The following is a 9,835-nucleotide window of genomic DNA, read 5'->3' as shown; positions in this document are numbered from 1 at the left end:
ATTTCGAGCTGGATACGAGCTGGGTCAAATGCCAGCTCTACCTGCACCTGACATATCCATTCACTACTCATATTTAATCAATCAATCAATCTATAAAAATACATATACTTTTGAATGCACCCAAGAATTTGATGGAACATATGTTGGCTATATAGGACACCTCCACCGCGATTACTATAGATGATGATGATGATCATGATCATGAATAATAAAAAGAGAAAAATCATAAGATTCCTCAAGAAAGATGCTTCAGGAGCTTTTTAGAGAGAGGGGGAGAGAGAGAGAGAGATCTTAGCAATTACTTTGATGAGTCACAACAAAAATACCTCAATGAGAAATATAATCTTTACACAACAACAGTCCTTCAGCTTCCCTTCAATCCATTCCACCCTAAAGTTGATTTGTAAATCAGAAAACAATGGAAGCAACAATTATCACAAATAATTTACCAAAAAAAATAATAATAATCTCATGCAATTTCTACGTTGCATCTGGTTCTGATTCTACTACTAGTGCAAGCCCCTTTCCATAGGCTGCAATAAGAAGAGCCTCAGCTCGTCCTGCGCCAGAAAACATATCATCAAAACTACAGTTATAAAGTAGCTGAAACTCTAATACTTCAGTTACACTATTGAGTTCCAATTTCTCAACTATTTAAAAAGGGCCGTTCGTTTCACCGGTATATAATATTTTAGAAATGCCATATATTTTATATCCTAGCTGGGATCCTATAATGATTCCACAACTTCATCCACATCTCTTACAACTTCACAGCTTTGAGTTGCATGGCGACAATTTGAATATTTTGGATAGAGAATGATGGAGAATTCCCAGAATATTAGAAACTGTGAATTGAACGGCTCATTAAAGAGTCAGATGAGTCATTTTAACACTATTAGGCTCTATCTAGGGATATTTTTTTTAAAAAAAAACCAAGTTAATCAGCAGAAACATCTTCAGCGGCCGAGCACAAGATACAAGGATTTAATATATGCAAAATAAATATCTAACAGCGAACGCACCACCACTTATGGTACCGTGAATTATCAAAGAAGCAAAAACTTTGCAATTCTAGAATCATATCAATTTATGTTATGATGATGAGATTGATAAACAACCACCCGTCTCATGAATTTGATTGACTTCCCTAGTAAGATAAGTTGCATTTCTTGTCATGAGTTGTAATATTTTGAACCGGTATTGAACTTTCGGGGACGTGTAAATAGATAATTTTGTAGGGCGTACATATATATGCAAAAAGCCTGATAAAAAGTAGTGAAACGTTTACCATGATCCTTCTTCCTCTTCAGCGAAGAAGCCAAGTCTGGAAACAAGACAGATGCAGCTTTCCTGCTATCATCCTGCCAGCAGCATATCATCATTCATCAAATGTGGGCAGCTAAAATATCAGTCATCTCTTCGGGAAACTAAGGGCTATTTACAAATTTGAGTCTTTTGACCATGATTTCAATTACATTATTAGGGACTCAATTTCACAATTTAGTTCCTGAAGTTTCTTCCATGAAACAATTAAGTCATTCATTAGGTGCCTTGGGGATTAAGATGACGTGTCAGAATATCATTACTTTCTAGGGTTTGTCAATATGATAGATTTTTTAGGGTTTTGACGGTGATTCTAACCGTAGGATCTTCTTTTTGACCCTCAACAAATGAAAGGTTCTATTTAGGGGTGTCAACAAGCCGAACACGAGCGAGCTGGGGCCGGCTCGTGTTCGGCTCGTTTAATAAACGAGCTGAACACAAGCTAGCTCGTTAAAGTATCGCGCCGAAAAATTCAGCTCGTGTTCGACTCGTTAATAAACAAGCCGAACATGAGCTGGCTCACGAGCTGGCCAACGAACAATAAGTTAAATGGATTAGATTGGATATATATAAAAAACTAAATTTATAAAATCTTATCCATTAAACTTTGATCTAATGGTTGAAACTTTACATATAAATAAGTCTTTTTATAATTGAGCCCGGCTTTATATTTTTTTTGCTAAAAATCAAATGATAAAAATATATATATTATATATGTAATTATTTATTTATATATATAAATATATGTAAATATAAATTAAATAAATTATATAAATATAAAATATATGTATTCAACCTGTTATCGAGCTGAATACGAGCGAGCTGACCCCAGCTCGTGTTCGGCTTGTTTACTAAACGAGCAATTCGATCTCAAGCTCATTTCGAGCCGAACATGAGATGGCTCGCGAACACCGAGCTAGATTGCCACCCCTAGTTCTATTGTTTCACAAACTTCACTAACTAAACTGTTAAAATTTAATATCCAAGGACATGACTCAAATCGGTACCAAACTTCAGGGGATACATTTGTAATCAACCAAATAACAAACACACAGCCTTTGCATAGAAGTGGAACTTAAAATGTGGGTAAACTGTAACAGCATGTATACAGCAAAGAGAATAAATTCAGAAAAGAAAGAGGTACAAACTCTGAATAGTCAACTCTTAACTGAAACTTCAACTTGCATCCTAAGTAAAGGCCACAACATAGTTCTTATACTAAACAATAAAGCATGTTGTTTGCACAAGTTCAATAAAAGACAAGGAAACTAACACAAAATTACACCAACAGCATAAGAAGGTTTTCGACAAACCTTGCTCGAGGTACTACGGGAAAGTCCAAAGTAATTCTTCCACAAATTAGATGGCACAGGCACAACTGAAAATCCTGATGCCACTAAAATTCCAATCCATAATCCATACGTAAAGCCTCCACTCCACCAACCCTTTATTCAAAAGAAAAAAAAACCAAAAAATAGGATGAGCTGTCAAACCATAATCAGCTAAATAGAATGGAGGGTTCGTATATTTGGGTCTGTAGACGATGTGCATTCTGAAGACAAGACCAAGCCTAAATGACAGCAAGTAGTTCTTAGGAGAAAATGAGACAACCCTGAATCAAACTGAACAAAATAGATATAAAACTGAATTGAACAAGACAATATTAAATTTGGTTCGGTTTGGTTCGCTTCAATTTAAATGATTTAAATCCATATTTAACTGGTTTTCAGGTTCAAGTCTATTATATCACAACCATAGTACATTTCAATCTAAGGACTGTTGTGTTTAAGCAAAGTCTAAAACAATTAAACTTATGTCCAATGCTTGTAGTTTCTAGTAATTCTTCAGATATAGTATAACAAAAATAATACCCTCTATCTTGCTTAATCCAAATTTTGTTGGTCCCAAAAGAAAGCCAAAAAGAATTTTTCGGGATCTCTCAGTCCCATCAGGCGATCTATCTCCAAGACCGGACCAAGTGAACCAAAAAAACATCAGTTGTGATTTGGTTTCAAATGAATATCATGTTAGCTGATATATGCGAACGCAAGTTTTCAGACACTGCTACATCTTTGACCTAGAAATTCAGCAGAATAGTCAGATATGAAATGTCCAAAGAAATGATTAGCCAACAAACCAAGCATGTTATTTGTATGTCAGCAGCAACCTAGTGCTGAGGATTATACGGCTAAAAAACACATCACTTGTATAGAAACAGTTGGTAAAATTACACATGACAAGATTAAAGATGCTTGACATCGAGTATTATATGAAACCGAACCTAAGAGCAAGTTAAAACACAGACCTGTTTCCCATCTTTTGGAAAAGGATTTGATTGCTCAATATATGCTCTAGTTCCTGAAAAAGAAGAAGGTTTATTACCTATATCTTCCCTTGAAAGAAGATTCAATTTAATGCCTAGAGCAAGAAAAAATGTTCAATTTAGGCTTCCAAGACAACAGAAAAAGTATTTTATAAATTGTCTACTTGCAATTCCAATTACTACAGCACTAAATATAGTTAAGGAAATCCAGAGAAATAACCTCATAATAGCCATATAGTTACAATAAACAGAGAAGATCCATGTTCTGATTTCATTTTGGAGAAAAGCATAGAGCTTATTACTCGCTAACATTTTTTTTCCTGAGAAATCTAGAATGGAAAACAAATTCTTAGCTAGAAGTATAGGAAAATGTATAGGATTGTAGAATCATCATTACTCACTAACATTCATGAGCAGCTAAAACGTGATTTGCTTTCTTCATGCGGGATTATTATTGAACAGAAAGATAAGTTACAAAGGACACAATCCACTAAATAAAAGCAGGAAAGATAAAGCAAAGTTCTTATGTTCTATCTAGTTCATAGTATGAATCTATTTTGAATGTTGGCACTTGGTAAGCAACATTGCCAAAATAAGTGCAGCTGATCAAAATTTGGGATGAATATTAATTCTTTAGGAACAATTCTTGTAGTTTAACAATATTTTAATTGCAGTGATCCTCATTTCCCTGATCTGAAGAATTGGCTATCACGAAAAGAAGACATGAGATATTAAAAAAAAAAATTGTTAGCAGGAGTTATTTTACTAACAGAAGAACAAAACAAATGACAACAAAACAAAATGACAACAATGACTTTAGCACACGGTTGCATGTGAAAACATGGAGAGTAGAATTCCCAAGTTAGGAAAAGATAAAACCTTCTTTACATTATCATTGCCTTCTCATACCAGGTGGTGCACCAAAGCTACGCAGCAAGTGGATTATAGACCTCGCATCTAATCGTTTTCGAACTCTTTTTCCAACAAGTACTTGCAAATAGGGCGTGTCAAAAACCTACAAAATCATTGAAATCAATTTCAAGAAATCTGAGAAGTAATCTTCAACTGGTATTGCGAGTATATAGCAATCACAAGGGCACCAAGGCAAGTATGCCCATGGAAGGTGCCTCATACAGGAGTAAGTAAATGCAGAAAGCATAACAACGATGATATCCTCATCCATACTGTGCACATAAACATAGTAAGTGCATATTTGGCGTAGCTTCCAGATCAGCTATTCTACTCCAAGAATCAGCAACAAAGTGTTCGAGAAACAAATAGTTTGGAGCTTTTGCTATTGCAGGAAGATGAAATAAGCTTAAAGAATCAAAAAGCTTAAGCTCAATTTTTCAAGCTTCTGCTTTTGCTACACAAAGCAAGAAGCCATTGGTAGGTGTTGATGAAAAAGCAATTAGTGCTTCCTCAATTCTCAAAGTGCACATCTGTAGAAGCTCCGACTAGGCCAAACACGCCCTAGAACATACATTGAACTCCGAAGTTTGCACGAAAGCACTAATCTTTACTACTGTAAACTAAAACACTTAAGCCCTTTATATGTATAGCAATTCAAACCTTGACACTAAATTTTTTTTTTAAAAAAAAATCATTTTTTTTCTTACAAAATTATAATCTCCCTTCGCCTACAAAATGGCTCGCTTATTTTAGTGTACTCCAAATAGGTTCAAAGCGCGATCATTGTTAAAGAGCCGCAAACACATAGTACATTACACTCTTTCTTTTAAAAGAACGAACAAAGTAACAATTTTCGCAACAGGGAAAGACGAATCAAATTGAGGAGCGAATCAATTACCTGAGCACAAAAAGCAGAACCATCCGGTTTCAAAAGCGCCAAGGCCCCCGAAGCATCGGGATCGATCCCGACGACCCACTCGGCGCCCGACTCCCCGCCGCCTCCGCCGTTAGAATCCGGCGCCGGGGAACGGCCGTTATCGGGGAAGGGGAAGGAGAGGGAGCCCAGCCACTCCTCCTTGAGCTGGGCCTCCAAAACCCTAGCCGCCGACCTAACCCTAAAGGCGCCATTATCGGCGGCGGCTGCCGCCGACGAGGCGGAGCTGATGCTGCGGCGGCGGCGGTGGAGGAGGAGGAGGGTGTGGGAGGAGGGTTTGAGGGGGAGGAGAGTGGCGGGGTCGAGGCGGAGTCGGGATCGGAAGTTGGAGGAGAGAGTGTTCATGTGAGAAGGAGAAAGGAGAAGGGCGGAGGGAGATTCAAACCATGAGGGATGCTGTGGAAATGCAAGCGCTCAACTTTTATATCTCTTTTTTATCTCCCTTTTTTATATGCCTTTTCTCTTTTTGGAGCATTTTTTTTGACAAAATAGTATATAAAGTCCGGTTATAGTGCGTTAAAAGCACTTGATACTTATAATTTTTTCATCATTAAATTCATCATTTTGATCATTTATATTTATTAGGTCATACTATTAAATCAATCACCCACTCAACCTTAGAGGGCCGCTATCGTTCTAACTATACATTCTTAATCCAAAGATCGAAAATATATAAGTTGTAATGATTTTGTACTTTTAAAAATATAGAAGCTCAATTCTATATTTATAGAGAGAGAAAGTTCGGCTATGATATTATCGATAGTACTAAACACTTGATATTATCAAGTTTTTCACTGTTTGATTTAACTCTTTAATCATTTTCATCTGTTAGAATATACTATTCAACCAATCATCCACTCAACCATAGGGGACCACTATCATCCCAACCACACATTCTTTTATCTACGAACCGAAAATCTAATAGCATCAATAACTTGGTGTTATTAATAGTATTCTAGCCTAGTTTTATATGAGTTCGGCTATGATGCTCTTATGAGTATGATTGTCTTTGTACTCATAAATCATTTTCGATGATAAAACTTTCGAATCGACGATCCATACTATTAAATATTATATAGAGCATTTAAAACTTCCAAAAATTAAATTTCAGAATTTTTTGAAATTATTTATCTTACAATCAAAAAATCTCAAAATCGATAATTTTTAACGGCCGGTATGAGATACTTGCTAGCTTAACGGTGTAAAAGAAGTTGAATTTTTGATAGAAAATTTTGTTCACTATCTAAATAAAAATCAATAACTTCGATCTTAAATTAAGGGATCCGATCATCCATTTTTAAGGACGTCATTCGATTTTGACCGTTTATTTTATACGCACTTGATGGACTTTATTATGATTTCAAACAATTACGAAATTTATTTTTTAAAAGTTTCAAACACTCTACATCATGTTTAATGGTGTGGATCGTCGATTCCGAAACTCCATCATTGAAAATAATTTATATGTACAAATGGCTCTATACTCATAAAAATATAGTAACCTTACTCTCTCTCTCTCTATATATATATAATTTTATTTGACGTATTGTAGGCAATTTAAATAAACTTCTGCTCCACTCCATGCAGTTGTGTCCAGCCAAAAGGGTAGAGGCGCCGACCATCCCTAGCACAAGTGGCAAAGAGCTTGGTGGTTGGTACCTGAGATCGTAAGTTCGAATTCTAGTTGATTCACATTTTCAGTTAAGTTTATTTATAGATAAAATAAACGAAACGGATAGCGTGCTATTTATCTCTAAAAAAAAAGGAAAAAAAAAAAAAAGTAAGGCCAGCAGAAACTTGCCTCTCTCACATATTGTCAATTCTGCCACAAGCCCATTAATTGAAGTTTTGCGGAGACCTTTTTTACAAGATCATCATGACCACATGAACATGCATATGAAAGACATTAGAAGGCATAATTAATTATTTTTGTCAACAAGATGCCGGGAATGTTGTGGTGGAAATGGCTCAAATGGCGTTTGCTTACTAAGACAAAGTTAAAAATGTTTTGGAACTTCGGAGCTCCATGCTAACACCCATCTCATTTTCCAAGGAGGTTTTGTCTCATGAGATTACGTTCACTATCGCAACTATGTGGCTTTCAAAACAAGCTTCTTTCATTACTGACATAAGTATAGAATTTTTGGTACGATAAGTTTGAATGAGCTTTCTGGGTTTTGAAGAAAAGATCTGGCTTAGTGTTTCTACTTAGGCTGCGCAAGAAGACTGAGGATTTGCCTACATCCCTATTGTGCTGTTTTCGAATTAGGCCGACTTAAACAACCACTTCGATTATGCTTAAATAAGTGTGATGAATCATTAACTAGCAGTAGCGAGGCAATTTTCGGCATCAAGAAAAAAGTGAAACTGTAACTTGCTACATTCTGCATTGAGCCCATTATTATTATTATTATTATTATTTGTAACAGAATGAAATGATAGCAATTACGACAATAAATTGCATAGCAATCAAGTGGACACACTAAAGGCTTCCAACCTCACAGCCTTATTTGGATAAAAATAAACTAATTTCTTTTGAAGCAAAAAGACAAAAAAAAAAAAAAGAATTAATTTTAATCTAGAATAACCCACCTCTTATCTGTACCAAACTTGATGTATTCCACAATTGAAGAAACTTCTCTCTTGTCATCCTTAGAAACTCATTTTCGCCTTGCTGTAAGCTTCGCACAACTATAGTCTGAACAAGCACAAGTGGGTTCCCTACCAGCAGCATCGGAAAATTCAAATTAGAGCTTCTGCTCTCGGACGTAGTAATTTTGTTAGTTTCCCCAAGCTCCTATTATAACCTAAATATTTGAGATCTTTCAAATTCTTTATGAATGTTCTCACTATAGAAATCAATCTTCACAAATATGGCGGGTACCCAATCGGTGCTCATCAACTGAGCCTTCAAACCCCTTGTATTCTATCATTCGATTCATTCCATATCATCAGTCGGTCTAACTTGACACTTTCCACTGTCCACCATATTTTCCCATAACAACCTGATGAAGCGAACCAAATAAGCCTTAACCTGATTTTGCCTTTGTCTAAGACAGGCCACCACTAAAATTCTGAACACAGATTAAGAACTCCTCGAATTTAACTTGTGAAACGTTTCATCGTCGGCTTGCGGTAGTGAGGAATAATGGCGGGCTACCGAAGACCCTTCTCCACTCCTCTAGCATAAACGATATGCCGTCAAATAATCGAGTCAGAGATATAAAATTATAACATATATTTTTAAAAGAAAATAAGCAAGATTCTTATCTTAAAGTTCTCGCGTGTGAACAACTCTAGTCACATTTTCGATAGCTCCCCAGAAGCATACCAAATAACCAGAATGGATTTCTTTATTATCGCGGCTTGATTCGTTCGAACGAAAATGCTATATAGAAACCTATCACATCTTGCTTAATATTCTCTTGTTACCTAATCTCTTTTGATCTCTCTTCCAGGCAATGTAAACTAAATACTTGTTCGTTGGTTTAGAGTTACCTTCACAAGTTTGGACCACTGTAGAACTTCCACGCCTTGTAAATACTGGCGGCAGCGCGCAAAATGACTAATGTGCTTCCATTCGAATAGAACTGACCAATTCTCAGACGGCTTATTTCCCTACCATTATCATTAGAACATATATCATGCTGAATAATAAAGCCATCAATTTCAGACTAACACATACCTCGAATGGTTAGACCTTATACTTCGTGATTCGAGAAGACGACACATAAACCCACTTAGCTCCATCCAGCGCATAGAAAGCTCCTCCTTCTCGATCCCATAATAAGGCAATCCCCTTGCACAATCACCCGCCGATGTAACATGTTAAAAAGCCAAACCAGATAATCCCGCATACTCTAACAAGCCGTAACTGCGCTCTTTGATTCCGTCGGCTTGCCAGCTTAACCATTTGTCACCTCCAAAACAACATTGCACACATTTCAGACTCCCTCTAAAACTTTGAACCCCACATAAAAATACCAAATCCTCTTCATCCTCCTCCGTTCCTCCTCTCGGGGGGTCGATTTCCATTCGGACGAATCCTGTTCACCCTCCGCCAAAGTTCGGTATTCTTTGTGAGCAGCAAATTGATTTCACGCTAATTTATTTGAACAATACATCGCCAAATGTCACACAAATGCATGTCAGCAAACCGTTAAAACAGTTAGAAGAACTTCATAATGTTTGCGTAATAAAATTCAGAAAACAGATTATTATAAATGAAACCCAAGAACGAATTGCGAAATAGTAGAAAAAACCTGAATAGGAGGATGCGCACTATACGCAATCCTTCGCAAAATCGCGCATCCAACCTCTACGACCACAATCACCCATGTCCG

The 9,835-nt window shown here is 36.5% G+C and overlaps 1 protein-coding gene across 1 annotated transcript; it reads right to left on the bottom strand.

Moving 5' to 3' along the window:
* Positions 1 to 302: 302 nt before the first annotated feature.
* Positions 303 to 5,875, bottom strand: LOC109704606. The gene is made up of 6 exons (XM_020225366.1): positions 5,457 to 5,875; positions 4,556 to 4,661; positions 3,629 to 3,681; positions 2,637 to 2,768; positions 1,289 to 1,361; positions 303 to 560 (listed from the first exon to the last, which is right to left on the bottom strand). The coding sequence occupies exons 1-6, from the start codon at positions 5,835 to 5,837 to the stop codon at positions 481 to 483; spliced, it is 825 nt and encodes a 274-aa protein (XP_020080955.1). The 5' UTR covers positions 5,838 to 5,875; the 3' UTR covers positions 303 to 480.
* Positions 5,876 to 9,835: the final 3,960 nt, after the last annotated feature.

This window comes from Ananas comosus, unplaced genomic scaffold, assembly GCF_001540865.1.
Source record: "Ananas comosus cultivar F153 unplaced genomic scaffold, ASM154086v1, whole genome shotgun sequence".
NCBI lineage: Eukaryota > Viridiplantae > Streptophyta > Magnoliopsida > Poales > Bromeliaceae > Ananas > Ananas comosus.
The sequence above is the reverse complement of the archived record's forward strand: the minus strand, read 5'-3'. Positions and strand labels throughout refer to the sequence as shown.